The sequence below is a fragment of the Gregarina niphandrodes genome, assembly GCF_000223845.1.
Source record: "Gregarina niphandrodes unplaced genomic scaffold scaffold00004, whole genome shotgun sequence".
NCBI classification, from domain to species: Eukaryota; Apicomplexa; class Conoidasida; order Eugregarinorida; family Gregarinidae; genus Gregarina; species Gregarina niphandrodes.
In genome coordinates, this window is record NW_011645775.1 from 46,254 (window position 1) to 67,905 (window position 21,652).

The 21,652-nt window shown below is 56.0% G+C and overlaps 10 protein-coding genes across 10 annotated transcripts; 5 read left to right on the forward strand and 5 right to left on the reverse strand.

Annotated features, from left to right (window-relative positions):
* Positions 1 to 328: 328 nt before the first annotated feature.
* On the forward strand, positions 329 to 4,231 carry GNI_027090 (peptidase M16; the record flags this gene model as incomplete). The annotated part of the gene is made up of 1 exon (XM_011130766.1): positions 329 to 4,231. One exon carries the CDS (start codon positions 329 to 331, stop codon positions 4,229 to 4,231), a length of 3,903 nt encoding a protein of 1,300 aa, XP_011129068.1.
* Positions 4,232 to 4,418: 187 nt separating this feature from the next.
* GNI_027100 (40S ribosomal protein S15) lies at positions 4,419 to 4,790 on the reverse strand (the record flags this gene model as incomplete). The annotated part of the gene is made up of 1 exon (XM_011130767.1): positions 4,419 to 4,790. The coding sequence occupies one exon, from the start codon at positions 4,788 to 4,790 to the stop codon at positions 4,419 to 4,421; it is 372 nt and encodes a 123-aa protein (XP_011129069.1).
* Positions 4,791 to 5,183: 393 nt separating this feature from the next.
* On the reverse strand, positions 5,184 to 6,105 carry GNI_027110 (methyltransferase; the record flags this gene model as incomplete). The annotated part of the gene is made up of 2 exons (XM_011130768.1): positions 5,184 to 5,966; positions 6,064 to 6,105. The coding sequence occupies 2 exons, from the start codon at positions 6,103 to 6,105 to the stop codon at positions 5,184 to 5,186; spliced, it is 825 nt and encodes a 274-aa protein (XP_011129070.1).
* A 311-nt stretch (positions 6,106 to 6,416) lies between these two features.
* On the forward strand, positions 6,417 to 7,193 carry GNI_027120 (putative ribosomal protein S8e; the record flags this gene model as incomplete). The annotated part of the gene is made up of 1 exon (XM_011130769.1): positions 6,417 to 7,193. The coding sequence occupies one exon, from the start codon at positions 6,417 to 6,419 to the stop codon at positions 7,191 to 7,193; it is 777 nt and encodes a 258-aa protein (XP_011129071.1).
* A 481-nt stretch (positions 7,194 to 7,674) lies between these two features.
* Positions 7,675 to 11,865, forward strand: GNI_027130 (protein tyrosine kinase; the record flags this gene model as incomplete). Its single annotated transcript, XM_011130770.1, has 2 exons — positions 7,675 to 7,785; positions 7,852 to 11,865. The coding sequence occupies 2 exons, from the start codon at positions 7,675 to 7,677 to the stop codon at positions 11,863 to 11,865; spliced, it is 4,125 nt and encodes a 1,374-aa protein (XP_011129072.1).
* Positions 11,866 to 12,715: 850 nt separating this feature from the next.
* Positions 12,716 to 13,933, reverse strand: GNI_027140 (hypothetical protein; the record flags this gene model as incomplete). The annotated part of the gene is made up of 2 exons (XM_011130771.1): positions 12,716 to 13,827; positions 13,864 to 13,933. 2 exons carry the CDS (start codon positions 13,931 to 13,933, stop codon positions 12,716 to 12,718), a joined length of 1,182 nt encoding a protein of 393 aa, XP_011129073.1.
* Positions 13,934 to 14,145: 212 nt separating this feature from the next.
* On the forward strand, positions 14,146 to 14,913 carry GNI_027150 (hypothetical protein; the record flags this gene model as incomplete). Its single annotated transcript, XM_011130772.1, has 1 exon — positions 14,146 to 14,913. One exon carries the CDS (start codon positions 14,146 to 14,148, stop codon positions 14,911 to 14,913), a length of 768 nt encoding a protein of 255 aa, XP_011129074.1.
* Positions 14,914 to 15,227: 314 nt separating this feature from the next.
* Positions 15,228 to 15,677, forward strand: GNI_027160 (large conductance mechanosensitive channel protein; the record flags this gene model as incomplete). Its single annotated transcript, XM_011130773.1, has 1 exon — positions 15,228 to 15,677. One exon carries the CDS (start codon positions 15,228 to 15,230, stop codon positions 15,675 to 15,677), a length of 450 nt encoding a protein of 149 aa, XP_011129075.1.
* A 435-nt stretch (positions 15,678 to 16,112) lies between these two features.
* GNI_027170 (hypothetical protein) lies at positions 16,113 to 20,760 on the reverse strand (the record flags this gene model as incomplete). Its single annotated transcript, XM_011130774.1, has 3 exons — positions 16,113 to 17,092; positions 17,194 to 19,236; positions 19,350 to 20,760. The coding sequence occupies 3 exons, from the start codon at positions 20,758 to 20,760 to the stop codon at positions 16,113 to 16,115; spliced, it is 4,434 nt and encodes a 1,477-aa protein (XP_011129076.1).
* Positions 20,761 to 20,813: 53 nt separating this feature from the next.
* Positions 20,814 to 21,641, reverse strand: GNI_027180 (hypothetical protein; the record flags this gene model as incomplete). Its single annotated transcript, XM_011130775.1, has 1 exon — positions 20,814 to 21,641. A coding segment is annotated over one exon (828 nt), but the record flags the coding sequence as incomplete, so codon positions are not given.
* Positions 21,642 to 21,652: the final 11 nt, after the last annotated feature.

Genomic DNA, 21,652 nt, shown 5'->3' on the forward strand with positions numbered 1-21,652 from the left:
GTTTGAATTCAGCATGAAAACAACCTTTGAGCTTTATCTCTGACACAAACACGGGGTGCTCGTAAACTTCTGCGACATGTGATACGGTGAAGCGACATGTGACTCAGGGATGGTGCTGTACATTCGGGGATGGTTCCGTACATTCGGGGGTGGTGCTGTACATTCGGGGATAGTGTTACAAGGTGTTAGTGTGTTGCCGGGTAATTATTCGGGGGTTTCACAAATGCTGAAGTGATAAGGCCAGCTGGGGGTTTCGGCGGCTGGGGGTTTCGGCCGGTTGGGGATTGTTCGGTCAGCATAGGGTGGGGGGGTATTATCGGGGAGTAAAATGTTTGCGGTCCTGGAAGAGGTGGTTGGTTGTGGCGGCAATCTGCGTCGGATAAGTCGTTATAGGTCTACGCGGACACAGTTGAAGTTGATTGTAGCGGAATGTGTGAGTGGAATCGTACACATGGAGATCGTGGTGCCGACGCGGGCTGAGAGCGACAAGGGTGAGCCACATTGTTTGGAGCATCTCTGTTTCAAGGGCAGCTCGAACTTCCCGGTTCCGGGGTTCCTGGATTCGTATTGTTGTTCTTGCTTGAGCAATGGTACGAATGCGTACACAGCAACCGACCGTACGGTATACCAAGTGTCTAGTGCCAGTAGTCAAGGATTGCAAAGGATCATCCCAGTTTTTTTGGAGCATGTTCATTTTCCCACTCTGACTTTGGAGGCTTTCAAGACTGAGGTATTCCACGTTACACCAAGCTATGATAATTCGGGTGTAGTCTTCTCCGAAATGCAGACGGCTATGACTGAACCGGCTGACGTTGCATATTATCTGACGGCGAAACATGCTTACCCTGAGGCATCTGGTTACCGTTACAACACTGGGGGAGATCCGAAAGCAATTCCTTCACTGACCCTGGATGATGTCAAGAAGGTCCACCAGCAATTCTACCATGCCGCCAACACCACTGTGGTCATCATCGGAGATGTCCGAGCAGAAGATTTTATAAAGGTGTTGGAGAAATATGAAGACACGTACTTAACACTGGCCCCTAAAGACGGGCCTGAAGTGCAACGACATCTGGACCCTTGGTGCAACGAGAAGGAACCGGAAATTCCGGTCGGGTTTGTGAGAGTTGAAAAGATCGAGTCGGAGAACGAATATCAGGATTCATTCTGTTCCGTTTCCATCCGCCAAAACTACGACTGGTTTGATCTGGAAAAGCGCTTGGCCGTTGACATTGTGTGCCATTACTTGACGGAAGGACCGGCAGCACCGCTCAATCACCGGTTTGTGGAAGGACCTGAGGCGTGTGCAGGCGCCATAGACTATACCATGGACAACATTAAGTGGCCGCTTGTGAACTACACCTTCACGGACGTGGACCCGTTGGAGTGTCCGAACGTTCCGGAGCTAATTCGGCGTTGTCTTGACGGTCATATGCGACAGAATTTTGATTTTACTCGGCTTCGTAATCTTGTTCAGAGAGAGATGTGGAAGCACCAACTGAATCTAGAGAGCCAGCCAGGCAAAACTATTAATGACAGACTAGTCAGTTATTGCGTAAACTGCAACTATGACGAACATAAGATCGCTGAATGCCTCAATGACCAGCAATGCTATGCCAATCTGCTGGAGAAGTGGACCGAAGAGAAATGGAGAAATTTCATTGAGACGTACTTTGAGAAAGTGCACTACTACACAGTAATCGTGGAACCAATCCGTGGCAGCTCCTCGCCTAGTGAGGAACCCGCCTCGGCTACTACCAAACCCGTTGCCTCAAATGAGCCCTCAAATGAGCCCTCAAATGAGCCCCCTTCCACACAACATCCACACCAGGTGGAGAAGGATAGGTTGAAGAGGGAGGGTGTTGAGACATTTGATATTGCGGCTATCAGTGATGACACCGAGAGGAAGATAGAACTTCAAAACGCGCTGAGCAAATATGCCGACGAGCATGGTGAGATCAGTCTCATGCAAGTCGACCAATCCCGAATACCGGCCCCTAAAGTTTCTTGTACGAAGGGTTCGAGTCCTGCGGATACCAAGTACGACTGCCCCTTTGCAGGCTACAGACCGCAACTGCACATGAGCGATTACCCCTCCAGTTTTGTGACCTTGTCTGTGGCTGCCCAGTTCCCGGATCTGGACAAGACGTTGGGAGACCTGGCAGAGGAGCTAAAGGGTAACTATGCGGACTTTGATTTGTATGAATACATCCGAGAAACCCTGGACCAGGATGGTCCCGATGATGAACCCTTAATCAGTTTGTTGTTTGATAACCCCTCGTGGGACGCCAAATTTGACGTCGACGACGACGAGTACGAATACGACGATGATGATTTCTCATCGGAACATGACGGAACAACCGATTCCCACATCGGAGCTCACAGACATGCAGCAACCGGGACAGGGCCGGGCGCAGGTGTAGGCCCAGGTCTAGGCGCAGGTCTAGGCCCAGGTCTAGGCGCAGGTCTAGGCGCAGGTGTAGGACGCAGAATGGGGTCTTTGGACGCGGAAGATGCGAGTTACAGCAATATGGTGGAGGAGGAGGATTCGTCTACAACTTCCAGTTCGTCATCATCGGACGGCTTGTACTTTGAGGCGCGCGACTACGTGTTTTCTAGAACGCTAAACTGGGTTTTGAAGAATCTGGAGGTGAAGCATCTTTTGCACATCGTGTGCAAGTGTTTATTTAAGACCCATTTGTTGCTGACTAATGAGTGGCAGTCGAGTCTCAAGGCGCCTGTGGACTTAGTGGCTCCCGAGATTGTCATGGAATACCTGAATAAGGTGTGTGTGGAATACAGCTCCTCCAACGGCTTTGAGACATCGCACGCTTTCAATGACTTATTTACGCTACTGCTAAAGGTACCTTCGGACAAGTACGCCGAGGCGCTGACGTATCTCAAATGCGTGCTGGAATGCACTGATGTCCACATCGACCGACTGGTTGTACTGGCCAAACAGGAAGTGTCTTATCTGAATGATTGTCTTCGATCCGGAAGTCCGATAATTTCGGACCTGCACGACTTAGCCAACTTCGGTACCAAGAGTATAGTGACAAACCAGAGCTACCTTGTCCAGTGCTTATTGCTGCGTACGGTGTTGACGTACACGGAGGTATTCCAGCCGATGGTTCAGTGGATACTGCGTACGGTGTACGAGAAAATCAGCGAAGGCCACTGCATCATAAGCGTGCAGGGAGACACAAAAGTGTTTGGCAGCCATGAAGCGCTACACAAGACGCTCTGGCCTAAGTGGTTTATTTCTGCGGGCGAGGAGCCGTACCCGCTGCCGCCTTTCCCGGCCATTGCGGGTTTCAAGAAGCCAAACGCCAAGTTGTCGGTGAACTTGAAGCTGAAAGACATCCAGGTAGGGCACGTGGAGATTACTACGCCGCTACCGGCCTCCCTCATCCCGGCGGCGGCTAGCAATCCGTTCAGCCACGAAATTTACCGCCACGACCACGTCTTGAACGTGGTCGAAGAGTACTTGAAGGCGACGGAAGGCCCCATCTTCCAGCCGGTGAGAGACTCGGGCGCGGCCTACTCAGCCTCGATGACCATTGACGAAGAGAGTCGGTGCTTGCTCCTGAGTCTGAGTGACGCGTCGCAGCCGTCGTTGGCCCTGCAGAAAGCCCGCGAAAGCTTGCAAGAGCTACAGGCCAACTGTCGGCGCGTCCTCGAAACCGAGACAGCCAACAAAATGGTCGTGGAAGTTTCCTTCCCCACAGTCGCGCACTTCGAACAAGCCAAGAGCTCTGCCCTTTACCTCATGGTCAAGGACCTGGAAAGCGCCAGCCAAGTGGGCGAAGCACACCTGGATAACTTCCTCCGAAGACTACCCAATGAGTGGCTCTTCGAACGGGTCTCGGGAGTTACTTACCGCCAGTTCATAGAACACATAGATACTCTCTGTACCGCCATGCTCGACGAGACCCGGATCTCGTTCGCAGCTGTCGCCCAGCCGCAGCATGCCCAAGCACTGCAGCCAGAACCCGTGGACTACTACAGCACACTGGCTCAAGCACTCGTTAACGACGGAATCATAAACCAGAAGGACCCTCTTACACCTGAAATGAAAGCGCTCGTTGTTATGCTCAGAGTCCGCATGGGCATGATCGCTGATCTGGCCGAAGATGATGAGGATGACTATAGCGACAGTGCAATGGAAGACGAGGAGGACTATAACGAGGAGGAGTATAACGATGAAGACTCAACCCAGTTCGGGACGTGAATCTTAGGGGTGCCATCTTGAGATTCACAACGCGCCAAGGTTACGCGTTGCGGTCGCGCCAAGGTTACGCGTTGCGGTTGATGGGACAGTTTTGGGGCATAACAGACCTCTCTCTGCAATCTGAAAGCGGTTAGTATCTGATGGGTGGTAGCATCTGTAGGCGGACATGTTTGACATCAAAAAATTTTTAGTAGTGGACTTGATACATCTTAGAGTTGGTGACCTTAGCTGTGGTGGCACCGTATTTTCCGTGTGTTACGGGTTTGTAGGTGATAGCGAACTCGCCGAGATAGTGGCCGATCATGTCCACCTTGATTTCGACGTCCATGAAGACCTTGCCGTTGTAGATGGCGATTTGCGAACCGACCATCTCCGGAAGAACAACCATGTTGCGGTAGTGGGTCCTCACGGGCTTGGGGCGCTGGCCTACTCCACAGGCCTTTTTGGCGCGGGCCAACTTGGTCAGGAACCTCTCCATGCGGTGACGGTTGATGTTGCTGCGCGCGAATTTGCGACGGATCCGTGAAGGAAGCTGCTTTATCACGTCGTCGAACGGCATGTCCAACAAAGCCTCCAGCGTGATACCACGGTAGGACAGAGTCCTGAAGGCGCGCTTCTTGGGCTGGGTTTTGGCAACAGTATCCTACATAACACACACGTTCCCTTATCCAGAACACATTACATCACACACATCCCGACCATACTCATCCACCACTCGCCTGGTGGCTGGCTGGTTGCGGAGGACCGCCTTTTGGCGTAGCCTCAACGTTGTGCCGAGTGTGGGGCTGCTCTCCCGACCCTTTTGTGATGGTTAGTGCCAGTATTTCCCCTTACCATGTTATCACCGAGGACGGCTACTTTTTTGTTCCTCCAAAAAAATTTTATTCACGTCTTGTCTTCTGCTTTGCTCGGAAGTACTGTTGGGACAGTGCCACGTCGTTCTCGAGTTAGGTTATAGGCGGTCTTTTCGTTTACGTCCAGTGTACTTGGAATCAGATTTTACTTCTTTTCCCAGGGCGCGCATTTTCTCTTTCTTTTTAACCACCCACTCCTTTCTGCTTTGTGGCTTTTGGCGGCCCTTGTGCTTGGCGGCTCGGGGGCTATTGCTAGCGGCGGCCATGGTGGAGCCGACGAGAGAGCGTGCCTCGGGTTGGCCAATGGTGACGATGAGGAAGACTTTCTTTTTCTTTGTGGACTCGGCATTGTCAATGAGGAAGTAGGTGGAGAAGCCGACTTGAGAGGCGGCTTTACCAATCATATCGACCTGCGACTGATGACTGGGGTAGAACTGGAAGACTGCACGGGCGGACTTGTTAAGGGCATTATACAGCCACTGGAAAAACTGCCGCAACCGCCTTAGAGGCTCTTGCTCAGACGTGAACGCGTGACACAACCACTGTATAACGGAAACGGATATGGCACCGTCGAACGTGTTTGGTACGACGTTCTGTAACTCCCCGATATCCGCGCGTAACAATTCCGCGTCCGCTCTTTCCTCTCGGGCTATCTCCAACATCGACTGAGACAAATCCATCCCGATCCAAGGCACACCCGCCTCGCTTAATATATCGCCGGACAACCCACTCCCACATCCAATGTCCAACACCAATGGCACGCTCTCCACACACGTCACATCCAGCTCCAACAATTCTAAACAACGTTGCGCCAGTGCGCGCTGAATCTCATTGTTCCGACTCGACTTGTGGTATCGAACAGCCTCATCCACGTCGTAATGCTACAGACACATAGTCACAGTGGCACATAGTCATAGTGTGGTAGACATCCCCGGCAGCACACACGTGTGGTACAGACGTGTTGTAAACCCGGCTTACTATATCTGCGGGTACTAACCCCTCCGGCTTCGGCGCACTCATGATACCAAGCCGCAGGCAATAATATTATTACCTCCTTTGCCCCGGTCGGTGTTGCTTTGCAGCCGAGCCACACCGGTGCTGCACGACGTGTTCCACGACGTGTGTTCCATGGCATGTATTGCGCGAGGTGCAGATGTACGTTTGTTTGGGGTGTGTCACACACACTTGTGAGTTGCCGAAGGCGGCTGGGTGGTCTCGTAGTTGGTGTACGGTGGGCTGAACGTGTGTTGGCCCAGTAGATTGCGTCGGATTGGCGAGAATTGAACACTGCAGGTTCGGTGGCCGGGGGGTTTAAAAATTGTGGGTCTGCGATGCCGCAGAACGAGTACGTGGAGCTTCACCAGAAGCGTTTCGGCAAGGCGTTTGATCATGATGAACGTCAGCGCAAGAAGTTGGCCCGTGCGCCGCATGAATTGTCGAAGAAGTGTCGGAAGACACGTAAGTTGAAGGCGAAGATCCTGAATCGAAAGCGGTTTGTGGAGAAGATAGAAATCAAGAAGAAAATTCGGGCGCATGAGGTGAAGGACGTGGAGGAGGCGGCGCCGAAGCCGGAGGGCGCGCTGCCCACGTATTTGTACGACCGTGAGAATGTGAATCGGACAAAGGTGTTGACAAATATGTTGAAGCAGAAGAAAAAGGAAAAGGCGGGCAAGTGGGAGGTGCCTATCCCCAAGGTGAAGGCTATGTCTGAAGCGGAAATGTTCCGGATTCAGGCCAGCGGAAAACGGAAGCGAAAGATGTGGAAACGGGTGCTCAATAAAGTATGCTACGTTGGGGATGACTTTACACGGAAACCACCCAAATATGAGCGATATATTCGACCAACTGCATTGCGAATGAAGAAAGCCAACGTCACCCATCCCGAACTTAAGGCTACGTTCCAACTAGACATCGTCTCTGTCAAGAAGAACCCCCAGTCACCTTTATATACCTCGCTCGGAGCCATCACCAAGGGCACCATCATTGAAGTTGACGTCTCAGATCTAGGCCTCGTCACCCAAACCGGCAAAGTTGTCTGGGCAAAGTACGCCCAGGTAACCAACAACCCCGAATTAGACGGCTGCATCAATGCTCTCCTCCTCACGTAACGCCCGGGCTTCAACTGCTACCGACTGTGGCTCCTCCGGACTAAGACTCCTTCGGGGCTGTGACTCCCCGTCGGGTCGTAGTCCTTTTTGTGTTCTCAACCTCTGTTCTCAACCTCTGCCCTCAACCTCTGCCCTCAACCTCTGCCCTCAACCTCTGATCTCAACCTCTGTTCCGTCTGCGATCTGAGCTGCCTGCCTGCCTGCCTGCCTGCCTGATCTGTAATAATTCATGAGAAAAAATGCCTCACCAGGAGCAGTCCAATCTGCTCTCTCGGTATAACATTAAGCACGAGCTAGGTATAAATCACTCCCCTGCCATAGATTCTCTTCGTAGGTAAAGGTCGATATAGCCGGTGCGTGTTGGCGGAGGATACCAAAGCCCAGAATCTGTGCGCGCTCAAATATGTCAAATCAACAAGTAACGGCCCTGGCAAATTACCCGCTCGTTCCCACCGAGGACCTGAGGGTTCTCGGCCGATAGATGAGATATGATGATGTTGTAGTCAATAGCAACACTAGTACTATCTTGAATGAATATTTGAGGATCAAGCATCCGAATGTCTTGCGTCATTTAGCGTTTGTGACGAACCATGTAGGTTGCGCACGTGTGTGCACACACGTGTGCGCTGCTTGAATTGATTGGCTCTTGGCTTTTTAGAAGCGGCAGTGCAAGAGTGCTGCGGATTCGACGGTGATAGTTACTGAGTACATTGAAAATGGGACATTGCGGCAAGATCTACGGCGGCGGGAAGCGCGACGGGGCGCGAAGGCGTTGGAGGAGTATTTTCCTTTGACTGACGTTTGGTGTATCTTCCTACAGTTGTTGTTGGGCTTACGACATTTGCATAAGCATCAGTTGGTTCATCGTGATGTGACGACGCAAAATATTTTCTTGGGGTTCGGTGGCGCCGTGAAGCTAGGTCATTGCCACCCGTTTGATTATGTGGTGAACGCTTCGCTCCTTCCGCCTGAGGTGGTTACGGGTCGAATTAAAGGCGATGCATCCCCGAGTGAGGCGGACTATCACGCTCGCGGCGAAGGGATGACTCGGGCGCGTACTATGGATCGAGATTCGCGCCAGCCATGGAGGGAGTATGAGTGTGAGAATCTGAAAGAACACGGAGATATGTGGCTGCTAGGCTGTGTGTTGTATGAGGTGCTCACGTTGCACCGATTAACCGAAGAGCGTTTGAAGACCTGGCGGCACAGTCTGGCTAACTCACCGCAGCTGCCGAAGGTTTGGTGCCAAAGGTTCACGCGCATTTTGGCTGGACTGCTGACTCCAGATCCACAGTTGCGGCCGACAATTCAACAGCTGTTGTCCTCGTCGGACGTGCTCCACGGCTACCACCACTTCACAGACAGTTCCAAGGACCTGAGTAACCACCCGGCCTTCAAACACCTGTTCTATTACTGGGAAAAGTCCGGCTCCAAAAAGTTCTACTACGTCCCGCGTCCATCCGGAGGTCTCTCGAGCGGGTCCAAGGGAGCTCCCGACGGGAGGCCCAAAGGACAAATGACCGGGGACGAGTGGTTCCAGAAAATGGAGAAGGGTCTTGCCGACTCCCGACTAACTGAGTCAGGACTAACTGACTCCCGACTAACTGACTCCCGACTAACTGATTCCCGATTAACTGACTCGCGAATGACTACTGAGTCCCGACTAACTGACTCCCAAGACCGCCTTTACGATATGCGGAAGGATCAGGTCGGACCACGGTTGGAAGAGAAGCGACATGTGCACAACAGCAAAACATTCCGTACGCGGAGTCCGCAGAACAGACAACAATTCGCGGGTAGCGGCGGCAGTGCGCAGGGTTCCCCAGAACGTAGAACCCCGGATCGAGGAGCCCCGGAAAGGGGAACCCTCCATCTGGGCACCGCGGAACGGGGAAGTTCGGAACAGAGAACCCCGGATCGGGGAACCCCGGAGCAAACGCGGGGGGCCTTGGAACGGAAGACTTCGGAACAGAAGACTGCGGAACGGAAGACTTCGGAACGGGGGTCGCTGGACCGGGTGCCTCTGAAGACAAGCAGCAAAGTCGGTCGCTGCATTCCAGAGGAGTCGCCGCCGGCGACCCGGCCGGCAACGGAGTACGTGCTGCCGAACACGATCCGCCGGTCGGTGAGTCGCGAAGCTAAGGAGCGGCTGAGCAAGCGGCTGTCGGACGCCACGGGCGAGCCGCAGTCGTTCCAGGAGGACGCAGACGAGCCGACTCCGCAGCGCAAGATTCCGGACGACAAGGCAGTGCGCGACGCGAAGACTGAGGCCTACGGGAGCCCGCACGGACGACGGACCCCGCCCCATCGCTTTGAGGACGACCCGGCCTCCCGAAGCGAGAAGGCCCGAAGCGAGAAGGCCCGAAGCGAGAAGACCCGAAGCGAGAAGGTCCGGGGCAGCAAGGTGCGCAGTGACAAGGAAGAGCGAATGCGCAACCACCCCAGAAGCGATCCCCCTCGGAGCGACCCTCCCCGCAGCGACAGAGAAGAGCGAATCAGAGAACGACCACCTGAGACCGTGACGGGAGAAAACGCGGGCGTGGAAGACGCTGTGTCGGAACAGACGTCGACAGAGCACAGTGCGTCGCGGAAGGTGGCGCCGGCCGAGGCGGAGCGACTCGGGAGCCGGAAGGCGTTACGAACCAGGCTGGAGGTGGCGGCGCTGTCGGAAGAGAGTGCGGGGAGGGAGCTGAGTCCGTCGCGACTGGCGGAGTCGAGACCGAACTCTCAGGGGTCGAGGTCTAAACCCCAGGGGTCGAGGTCCCCGGGATCGGAGCAGCAGCCCGAGGGGTCGGGGAGCGAGCCGGAGGTGGTGGGTCGCGGACTGGACCAGCCATTTGCCCGATTCTGCGGCGAGACGGGAGAGCGGGCCGGGTCGTTAGTGGACAAGGTGAGTCGGTTGATGAACAACGCTCGGCAGTCGATGGATCCACCGTCGCACGGACCGGTCTCGTCGCGGACCTTCGCGGACCGGCGGGCGGCGGGTGAGGGACGGGGCGGGTCGATGTGGAACGGCGGGCCGGCCTGGGTCCCGAGTGCGCGGCGGACGTTCGGTACGGCGGAGGCGATTTCGATGCGCATCCGGCAGCCGCGGAGTTCGCCGTTGAGTCGGCATTGCCCGGATTTGAACCCCGAACCTTTCCTGCACCGTCGCGACTCCTCTACCGCTGGCCGTCGCGAAAGTGGCGACTTGCCGATGAGTGAACAGCCCTTCAGCGACCTACCCGTCACGCCCGACGGTTCAGCCAAAACACCCGATTGGACCGCCAAGACTCCCGACTGGAAAACACCCGACTGGACCGCCAAGACAACAACTGAGTGGAAGACCTCCTCCTGGACCGGCAAAAGCCCCTCCTGGGCAGGTAAGGCTTGTGATTGGAAGACTCCTGAGTGGCCGGGCAAGACCCCCGTCTGGCCTGGGTCTCGGCCGACGGCGAAGGCGGCGGGACGCGCCGCGCGAGTGCAGAGCCCGACAAGCGTGACCACTGCGGAGGCAAGCGAGAGCGGGCCAGAATTGGAGGTTGTGGGGGCGGGTCCGGCGACGGGGATGCTTATTTCCGGCGAGGTTCTTTCGGGCTACTCGGATGAGTCGGGAAGTATGCGACGCGTGCGTCGAAGGCTGAGTGGTTTTGCATCGGATATTCCTTCACCGCGACCCTGTGGCTTCCTGAATACGGACAGTGAGGACGAGGACCAAGACCCCAAATTGCCCTACCCCACTGCGCAACCGAGACCGGGTCCGACCCTTCTCCGTAAGGGTCAACCGCCTCTTACGCCACGTAGTCTCACGCCACGTAATGCCCGGGAATCGCTCCACCGCGATTCTCTCCATCGAGATCGGAACCGAAATCTAGACCGAGACCGCGATCGGGTCGACAGAGACCGGGAGCGGGAGCGGGGACACTCGCTGCAGCGTGAACTGCTTCAGGACAACGCCATCTTGCAGTCGCCGTTGCTCTTGCGCGATACGCAGCCGGCTCCGGTGGGAGGCGAATTGCGACGCGCGTCGCCTGGACTGCTCTCTTCGAGTCGGCTGCCCTCGCCGGGTCTGAGCTCCAAGGTCGTGCACAGCTCGACGGGTCAGCTCTACGCAAGTGCCAAGGCCTGCCAGTTGGCGGACCCCGGCTCGCCCCATATGGGTTCTTCCCACCTAGGTTCGCCACACGGCAGTTCCCACCTAGGTTCGCCACATGTCGGTACGCCACATGTCAACACGAGTGCACACATGGGCGGCTCGCTCATGGGTTCGCCACACGTCGGCGCGATCCCGTATGGGAATACGGGGTCGCACTTGGGCCTAGTGCACATGGGGTCGCCACAGGCCGCGCGTGCAGCCGCGAGCGTGCGCGAATCCGACGCGCGTGCGAAGGACAAGGGCGACCGGCGAGAAGGGTTGCACCACGGCGACGGCTCGGTCACGCTCTCCTCAGGACCCGACTCCGGTGAGTGTCTCCAATGCGAAGGGTCCAACCTTTATGTCGAGGTCCCGCGCGTTGAGAAACTCGTCATGGAACGCAACGCCAAGGCGCGCGCCAAGGAGTACTACTGGATGGAGCGCGTCGTCACCGAGTGCCTTCAACTACTCAAACCCACGCCAGGCCGGAAACCCACTCGATCGAAACCCGTCGCAGTCTACACCGAAATACCGGTCATCAGACTCCAGGAGTACTGACACACAACCTCTCCTCCACACACCCGTAGCTCACACTCGTAGCTCACTGCACGCATCTCTGCACCGCACACACCCCCATACATGTGTGCACTCCACACACCTTACGCTGCGGCCGCATGCGGAACGTGCTGCGTCCGCTTGATGTTTGTGTTAGTTCACGGAAAAACTCCGCTAAAGGTGTCAAGTCAATGGATGGAGGAAACATTCCGAGTTTTGTCGCGGCACCCGCGGTGCATTCTGCCATCGACCCGTTAGGTCCGAGTGAGTCAGCATCCGCCCGCCCACCCACCCACCCACCCACCTTCAGTCCGACCCCGCCCACCTCCTGTCATCGATCTTGTTACTCTTCCACTTAGCGTCTTTGCCCAGTCGACGGACGATCGACAAGCCGCTGTGGACGGCCGGTTTGGAATTAGAGCCGAAGCCCAGCAGCCGCCGAGCAGGGTCGAACGTACGGTACCTGAACGGCGCGTCCCTCGTCACCTGACCCGGAGCCGGTCATCGCCGGAGCCCAGCTCAAGACAGTTCAAGTAGCCCTTTTCTTTTTGGTAGCACGAACAACTTTCCGAACATCTCTCAGACGGTCGGCCCACTGCTGCTGCATGGTTTCAAGCGTCTTGAGTTGTTTCTGCAGATTGACCAAGACACAGGCTTGCTCCAGCGTCGAGCTAAAAGCAATACAGATCGTGGTCTGTTGACCCGCTACCCGTGTGTTGCCGTTGTCAACCTCTACCCGTGTGGTACTCCTGTCCATCTGTTTGAACCCCAACCTTACGCGGCCCCACCCCCACCCTCTGTGTAGCCCCCAGCCTGCCTCTGTGTAACCGGCGTGTGTCTGTGTGTGGTGGAATTACGCGTAGGATTTGAGGCAGTGGAGGGAGAAGATGTAGGGTGTGAATTTGTCTCGTTGGAAGTAGAGAGTGGGTCTGAGGAGTTCTCCATCAACGGTACGGAGTCCAGAATCAATATCGGGGTCGTCTCGGGCTCGTTTGAGTGCTCTATAAATTGATTCATGATACTCCTTTCCGGCTGAAGACTGTTTCTTGAGTGCATGTAGGACGGCGTCTTCGGCGGTTTTGACGAGGTGTGAGCAAAGTACGACGCCCTTGCTTGTGCCACCGGGGTTAACAATGTGCTCCATGAGGGCCAACGGCGGTGCCAGTTCCATGAGCGTAAGCACAAGCCCGGCGTCGTTGACCACGAACTGCCCTGTCTCCGTCTCGGCAACCAGTGCCGACTTCTCTCCCGACGTCGGCAATGCTGTTTTCGTGGCCTTCGGCTCCGCCTTGAGCTCCTTCGACATTTGCTGCAATGCACTTAGCGCCTCACGAAGCCGCTGCTCGTTCGCCGCCGCCGCACTGTCTACGTTGTACCGATCTAGCAGAATCAGCCGTCGCTGCTCGTCCGCCTTCGCGTCGTACTTATACCGCGTCTTCTCACCTGTTAGTTCCCGCAATACAGCAAACAACCGACTCTTCACTTGGTAAATGGTGAACTGCGGCTGAGACGCATTTCCGTTCTGAGAACTAAGCAGAGACCCTCTACCACCTCCGCTAAGCCCAGCCGCCAGCGCCCCCTGTCCCTGTGGGCCGCTCTGTGACGGCCCAAACCCCCCCTCTGGGCCTAAATCCCTTTCTGCACCCAGTCTCTCCTCGGCACCAAGTCTCTCACCGATTCCTTCTTCGGAACCGATGCCCTGCCGACCGTGGAGTACCCAACCGCCGGTCTTGGGAATGCCTTCTTGGTCAGAGTCTTCGGGCAATACGTACCGTGGGCGGTCGCCTTCCTCGGGCGAGTTCAATATATCGCACAACGCAGGCCAGTTACAACCCATCACCTGCGCGTACCGGAATAGCCGCGACGTCGCACTAAAGTCCCAGTCCGCGTCCGGCGCCAACCGAGCCGCAAACACCGCCCGGTCGCATACCAACGCCGCCAGCGGCGCCAACCGCTCTTGAGCCACTACAGGAACCGTCCGTCACCCACCACCCGTCTTACGTCCTGGAATGGGCGCCGCTGCCCCGCCAGCCCGGGACCAACGTCCTCGGTCGCTGACACGCCACGGCATTTTAACCAGATTTTTTCCTGCCACTTACTCCAACAAGTTACCCCTATCCCCCCAGTACTTTGCAACCCCCTGCCCCACCCTAAACTCCGTATCTGGACCGGCTACCCGCGGCTACGATAGCTCGTGGATAGGCCACCGGGCAGCGGGTGCGCGAGGCACGTGTACGAGGCACGTGTGGGAGGGTGCAACTGCACGCACACGCGCACCATATTATGAAGGGATTCGCTTTGTTCGCCATCGCTGCTTTCGCCGATATCACCCCCACGTCGGTGACATTGAAGTTGGCTGACGATGCTTGTGGTGCAGACATCGACGAGTGCAAATTCGAGAAGGCTTTCGACGCGCTTGAGGATGCAGACACTGCTGCAAAGGCTTGTGCCGCGAAAGGCTGCGATGTGCTCGCGACGTCGGACGTGACGCTGGCGGACGAGGACCTGTGCAAGAAAGATCTTGTGGTGGCGACGGCGGGTGCTTTGCCCGAGGACTCGTACCTCACTAAGTTGCAGCTGCCGGCACCGACGGGCGACGACTGTGACGGCTCCAAGGCCACGGTTGGCCGCGCGGCGGAGGTGGACGACACGTGTACGAGTGCGGACGCGACTGATGCCGCGGATGTGAAGCCTGCAGTGTCCGACGACGGACTTGAACTGGCTGCCGGTGGCGAATCTATCCTTGGCTCCGACCAGGGCCACCTCATCGTCACTCTTCCCGAGGGCTGCACGGCCGGTGATGGAGATGTGGTCGCCTCCTGGGCCGCCCAGTACAAGTCTTCCGGCGGCGATGACACCAGCTCCACCGACGCCGACGGCTCCACCACTACCACTGCTGCCGGTGACAAGACCACTACCACCGCTGCCAGTGACAAAACTGACAAAACTGACAAGACCGACAGTACCGGTACCGAAGCCACCGACAGTGTTTCCGTTACCACGGCCGCCACTTTCGCCGCACTGGTCGTCGGCGCCGCCGCGCTCAACTAAGCCTGCCGCGATTTTTGTCTAAACCAAATTTTTAGATCCGACAACTCCCGATTTCTTCCTCATACTCGCTAACTTTTGCACGGTGGCACTGGTTGCCGTCCTTCAACGTTGCTGTACCATCCCGAGCCCATCCCGAGTCCGTCGGCCACGTAGCACCACATAGTACCAGTGCTCTTTCGGCATACAGGCAGCCAGCCATTCACGGCTTAGATCCGTCAGCCGGCCGGGGCAATATTGTAATCGATTGTGTTTGGGTGCGGAATCTGAGCCGGCATGGGTACGGTAAGTAAAGGGTCTGTCTGGGTTAACAGTATATGTCCTTACAGTGTGGAACCGGGATGCAAGGTTTCAAAGCTTTTTTATCGCGTGGGAATGCGGTTGATTTAGCCGTTGGTGTTATCATCGGGGCATCTTTCAAATCTATTGTGGACGCGCTCGTGGAAGATGTTATCAACCCATTATTGGGTGTTATGGGTGGACAGCCGGACTTCGGGGCGCTCAATGTCACCATTGAGAATAATATTTTCAAGATTGGTCATCTCTGCAACACTATCATCAGCTTCCTTATCATGGCTATGGTCCTCTACTTTGGAATTATAACACCTTATAACTGGTTACTCAAGAAACTTCGTAGAAAAGCACCAGCTACTCAAGACTGCCCCTTCTGCGCCTCCTCCATACCCGTCCAAGCAACCGTCTGTAGCTTCTGCACCAGGGACGTAGGCACACTTGCCCCGATCATACCCGCTCCTGTGACTTATTGACGACTGGGAACTCTCGGCCAAACAGGCTACGCCCGGGCGGACTCTCCGATCGGCCGGATTATCCAACCGGAAGAACTCTCGGACCGAAACGAGATTACGGCGGTATGCGGACCCTCCAAGGGAAGATTGCGCAACAGCCGCCATGGTAAGTACCGAAGTAGTCATCGAATAGCCATCACAATAAATTTCGTCGTAACTAAACATAAAAATACGCAGACGCTAAGCATACACAGAAATTACAATAATTAAATCTAACTGAGTCTGCAACCAAGTCAATAATGTAGCCTGCTCAAGTGGCCAGTCTGATCGAGTATGCTGCCCGGTAAAGTACCGGAGCCAAGTCAGTATTGCGGTCTAGTCAATCATGCAACCGCGTCAAGTATACATGTCAAGTATACATGTCAAGTATGCATGTCAAGTATGCATGTCAAGTAGTTAGGGCATGAGGCTGTTTCGGCTGGGTCTGCGTTTGGCGACGTTGAGTAGTTGGCACTGGCCTTTGATGACTTTCTTCCACTGTTGGGGATTTGCGTTCCCAGCGGCTTCGATGAAGAGTCTGAGTGAGTCCTCGGAAGCCGCCCACTTGTAGGGGACGGCGGGGAGTGTGTTTCCAGTGGTGTCGAAGGGCAGTGCGCAGGTGAGGTAGGCTGCTGCACCTTCAACAGCGGCTTTGTCCAACACCTGAGGTGCGAGGTCAAGGCTTTTTTGGAGGGCTCTGGAGGAGACAGAGGGACAGGCGTCTTGAGCAGAGATGAGTGCCATGATTGCGACGGTGGTCAAAACCTCACAAGGTAAGTCGGTCTGGGCGCTCTGCGGGGTAGCCAGTCGGGTCACGGGTACCGGGGAAGGGGGTCCGCTCGAAATGCTTTCGCGACTTTTGGCGCTACCTTTGCCAGCGGCCCTCAATTGAGTATCCGCGCAGAGGTTGTGCACCGTAATTTCGAAACCCTTACCCGGCCGCAAGACCTGTCCCTTAAACCGGGTAGTCAAGTCAACCATGACCTCCAAACAAGCGTCTGGTGTCGCCAGCTTCTCCGCCACACTGTCTCTGTAAATCGCGTGGGTGTACGCCAATACTCCCACCAACGACACCGCGTACATCTTGGCCAGGATCCCGTCCGTGCTTGTCGGCAAACCGCCCTCCCCGAAAAGCTCCACCCGCTTCTTCACAACCCGGATCACCGCGTTGCAATAAACAGCCAACTCGTGCGCTTTGGACAACGTACACGCCTCCGGCGCTATCAATTCGTTCAGCCGCGCGGAAATCAACTCATCAAAGGCACTGAGGTCCGGTCGCCGCTCACCTAAGAACTGCAGCGCCGTTAGGTACCCCTCCACACACTCCAGCAAAGGCGAATTCGCAATCTTTGGGAGAATCTTCTCCACAAACCACGGATCCAGTACCAACCCAGAATCTACGAAACCTAGGTTGAATGATCTCAAGGTGGGGGAGGGGGGGGGCACCTGGAAGGTGGGACCGAGAAGATGGGACCGAGAAGGTGCCCGGGGAGATTACTGAGGAGAGCATTGGTGAGTAATTTGAGTGCTCGGGTGATGGAGTCGACTTCGCCGATGTAAGGTGCTGCGGCGTCGTAGAGTTCTGGGTAGAAAGTAGCAGCGATCGTGCAGCGGTTGCAGGCCTCTTGGGCGGCGGTTTTGTCGGCGAGGAAGCGTTGGCTGCCGGCACTACCCCAGCGTTCGGAGTCGTCGACGACGCCTGCGTCCTTCGTGACGTTGAGGGGGGTGGCCATGCCGGGGGGCAGGACGTGTGCGACGTAGATGGCGAGGCCTTCGAGGATGGCGGCGGCGCAAGCGACGAGGAGTGACTGGTCGGGGGTGGGTTGTTCGAGGACGGGTCCGATGTCCTGAAGTGCTTCGAGGCAGTGATGGACTTCGTTGTCGATGAAGCAATTACTGACACCGAGGATGTTCCCGGGTTCAAAACCTGGTGGTAGAGGCACGGGTCCATCACCGTAGGCGTCCGCGGAAAGGGAGAGGGCGCGTGCACAGCAGTAGTACATGCTGGGAAGGGACCGGAGGGAGCAGAAGCACTTAGTGTCTTTGCTTTTTCCAGTCTTGTGTGCAAGCGCACGTTTGACGCAGTCTTCGGTCAGGTGGTAAAGATCCCAGTGAAGCTGCGCGGCGACTGGCCGCGTGGGGGGAAAGACCCAGGCCCCAGGCGCCGCCTGCGCGACCGCCGGACGAGTGGGGTCCCGGAAGACGGCCGGCACGTGGCTGAGTACGCGCGACAAGGCCACGGCGCCTACATGGTCCATCTTGGAGGCGAGCGGGTAACAGCTATCGGACTGGGGCACACGGAAAGCCGCGCGGCTTACGGTAAACGCCAATTCCAGGTACTCCTCGCTGTATACTTGTGGGAACTGACTCAGGCCCACGACGATTGCCAGAAACTGGCGCAGGACGGCACGGTGTTCGGTGGCATACTTACGCACGACATCCAACTTCAGCAATTGCGCAGCTTCCCCTGGGATAAAACTAACTGTATTGGCGATAGCCAAAATTATCGTCTCCACCACTCGCCAGTCCACTGCCTCCGGTGTCGCCAACAGCGGCGCCGCAATCTTATCAATCAACGTCCACAACGTCACGTTATCCACACCGGCGATCCAACTCCGCAAGTTCCGCCGCACCTCATCTCGGTGGTCACAATATTCTCTCTTCAGCTTCGCCGTCAACTCCGGAAAGTTGAACGGGTACACTGTTGCTCGCATCGACCGCAACAGGACCATTTCCAGCGCCGGCGGCGGCGCCGCCGCCGCGCCGCCAGCAAGAGGTTGTTTGAAGTCGCGAAGAGCGTTGTGGATATTGTCATTCAGTGAGGAACAGGCTTCGTCGTAGTCCAGCAAAGATCCCTCCGATGCCCACACTATTAACGCTGGTCCGAAAGTCTTGAATGGCCCGTTAACCAACCTGTCCAGTTCTTCTCCTGTCCTTTCCGGGACCGTCAATAGACGTTCAGGCAAGCCGTAGTTTAACGCAAGCTGCACCCACGCCTCCAGATCCGTGTGGTCCACTTTAGGCAACGGCGGCAACGGGCCCAATACCAATGGAGGCATACTAGAAGACCCCCGACCCGAAGCGTTCGACGAGCGACGACTATCCATACCCGGCGTTAATCCCGGGGTGGCCATTGCCGGGGTTACTAATCCCACCGCCGCGGCACTGCTTTTCGCTTGCTCCACACATAGACCACGATACAGTTCCGCAAAACGCTTCGAACTTTCAGCGTTCTCGCCAACACACAACCCACTATTGCAAAACCCGTATGCGAACAAAGGACCTGCCGCGTGAACCAGACTTCCCAACCACTGCAAGTATGCGACCATGCACGAGCAACACAACGCTTCGAAACTCCGCCACTTGTCCTGGATTTCCTCCTCACCGAAGTCTTCCATGCTCTCGTCATCATCGGAAAAGGCGGCCAATGTTTGGTACGTAGCTAACAGCTCTTGGGGCGTTTTCACATCCTCCGGCAACCTCGTTACATCCGCCCAGTCCGGCAGGTCATTTAACCCCTGACTTGTGTGAAAGAAACCGTCTACAAAAATACATACCTTTCAACCCGCCCGAACCGTCTCCCTCAGGACGTTGAAGTGCGTGGACAGCGGGCAGGGATAAGGGAGACAGCGGTCAGGGATAAGGGGGGCATACTCAACGAAACGTCTAAACACTGTTTTTGATAGACTGTCCTCTGTTTGTCTTGCTGTGCAAGCTTCTCCAGGTCAGCCTCCACGTCCTTGGACAGCCTAAGGCCCCTGACTGTTCTGGTGAACTGGATCCTTTGAGTCAGTTTTTGACCGACGGTAACATTCAGTTGAATCAGGTGTTTGGTGTCCGTGTTGGTGACATAGATCAGATCGGCGAGGCCGTAGCCAAGCCAGTCGGATTCGTTGGCATTATTGGACTTGGCCTTGCCGGTGCGTGTGCGACAGACATGGATGATTTGTCGCACTTTGGACTTGACGGCTGTCGAGAGAAGGGCGACTGAGTTGGTCAGCGAGCCAACGCTATTCCGGTAAGTATAGCTATGAGTTGGGATCTGCATTAGTACCTCCGTAAGCGCCCTTTGGTGTTTGGCAATAGTGGGATACAGCTGGACCAAGCAGCGATGGTCATACTCCGGAATTGGGTAGTTCAGCGCCATCTGTTGCCACGCTTTACACAGTTCCTCAACCATCTCGATATGCTCCACCACATAGGCCGCCACGTCGTCGAAGGCGGCACTGCCCACAGAGGTTTGCAGCAGTTCTGGCAGGCACGCTGAGTCGCACATCTTGGTGGCCAGTTGGATCGGCAGTAGTCGCAACCGGCCTTCCGGGTCTTGGGACTCCAGTTTCAGGCTCTCGGCGATGTACATAATGAGGTGGTAGTCACCCTCTTTCTTGGTCAAGGCAGCCACGTTATCCCACGCGCCGCTCTTGGCCGCACTCAACATTTGTTCGCACACGGCCTGGCCGCCGTCCACGGCAATCGTCAGCAAGTCGGAAACATCACTGGTCACCACCGGGGCCGCTCCCGGTCCAGAGGAGACTTGTGGGCCGAGTGCCATCTTGATTACGACCGCATGACCCAAGCAAATTTGTAGCGTTTTCTTTACAGGCACTAAAATGCACTCGCTGAACAGCCGCCCCAAGAGTGTAAGATCCATCCAGGATTCTAAAACGCTTTCTTTCATGCTCGTCGGCTTGGTCAGCACCTGTTTCAACTTCAGCGCCATTGTCTGTGCACAAAAGAGCGCCACGGGCAGTTCCAACGGCGAGCCTCGCAAAGTCGACAAGAGTTGTGTGTACTCTGCAGACGGAGCCGCCTCCGGCACAACCGGACCGGGGCTGGGGCTGAGTTGTGTGTCGGATGGCACACCAGGTGTTCTTTGGGAGCTAGGAATCAGCAAGTTGTGCAAGTGGAAGTACATTAGCGTGCCTACGCTGACTCCCTCCATCATGCCGTTGGTCTTCTGCACGTTTGTCAACCACTCCGAGGCATCTTTTCGTTGTTCGTTTGTAGCATCCCGGCTGTTGAGTACCTCTTGCTTGCGGATGATATTGATCAAGGTGTCTTCCATGAAAAAGCAGGTAGAAAAAAGTCAAAGGGGCATTGCGGTGTAAAAGGAAGAAACTAGGGTGAAGCTCGTGGAAGTTCAATGGACTTCTTCTCAGCCCCGAACTTGTCGGCCACATCCTTCGGTGGTGGGCTCGCCTCTGACAAGTTAGCAATAACCTCCTTGCTGAGACTCGGCGGCAGGCTCAGCGTGCCCATAACGCGTTCCAGTTTGGGGTTCAGCTTTGACGGACTTACGCCCGTGGTCAACGACTTCTTAACCGCTTTGGCGTCCTTGACGTCCACATCCTTCAGCGCCTCCCGCAGAGGGTTTGTTTGGTCTGGGTGTCCGGTGGAAGAGGCTTCAGGTCCAGTGATCTTGTTCCTGAGCGACTGGCTCCCGTTGGCGATGACTCCGCCGATGTCACCGGCGGTGTTCAATGCCACGCCACCGACCGTCTTTGCAACTGACTCGCCCGCGTCTAGGACAGTTTGACCAGCTGCTCGCCCGATACTTAGGCCGGCCTTGCCCATGGCCTTACCCACAGCCTTGGTGGTGTTGTATGCCTGTGCGGCTGCGTCCCCCGCATCAGAGGCAATGGTTCCAAAGCCCTTGCGCAAATGCGTCCCCAAGTCCTCCGCGTTCTCCGCTCGGGGCTGATGTTTGGATACGACTTGGGCCATGGCATATATGTTATTGCGGTCATCGTTCTTATCACCACCGTCGGCGCTGGGCTGATAGCATTGATCGCGGAAGAAGAAGTAACCGTGTTCGACCGTGTCCTTAAAGTCGAGCGGGTTGGCACCACAATGACACTGCTGGAACTCGAGGTTCTTAGAGTCGCCCTGGATGGTGTCAAAGAAGGCGGTAGCACCTGTGTCGGCACAGTCTGCACGCTTGTGTGTCTCGCAACCAT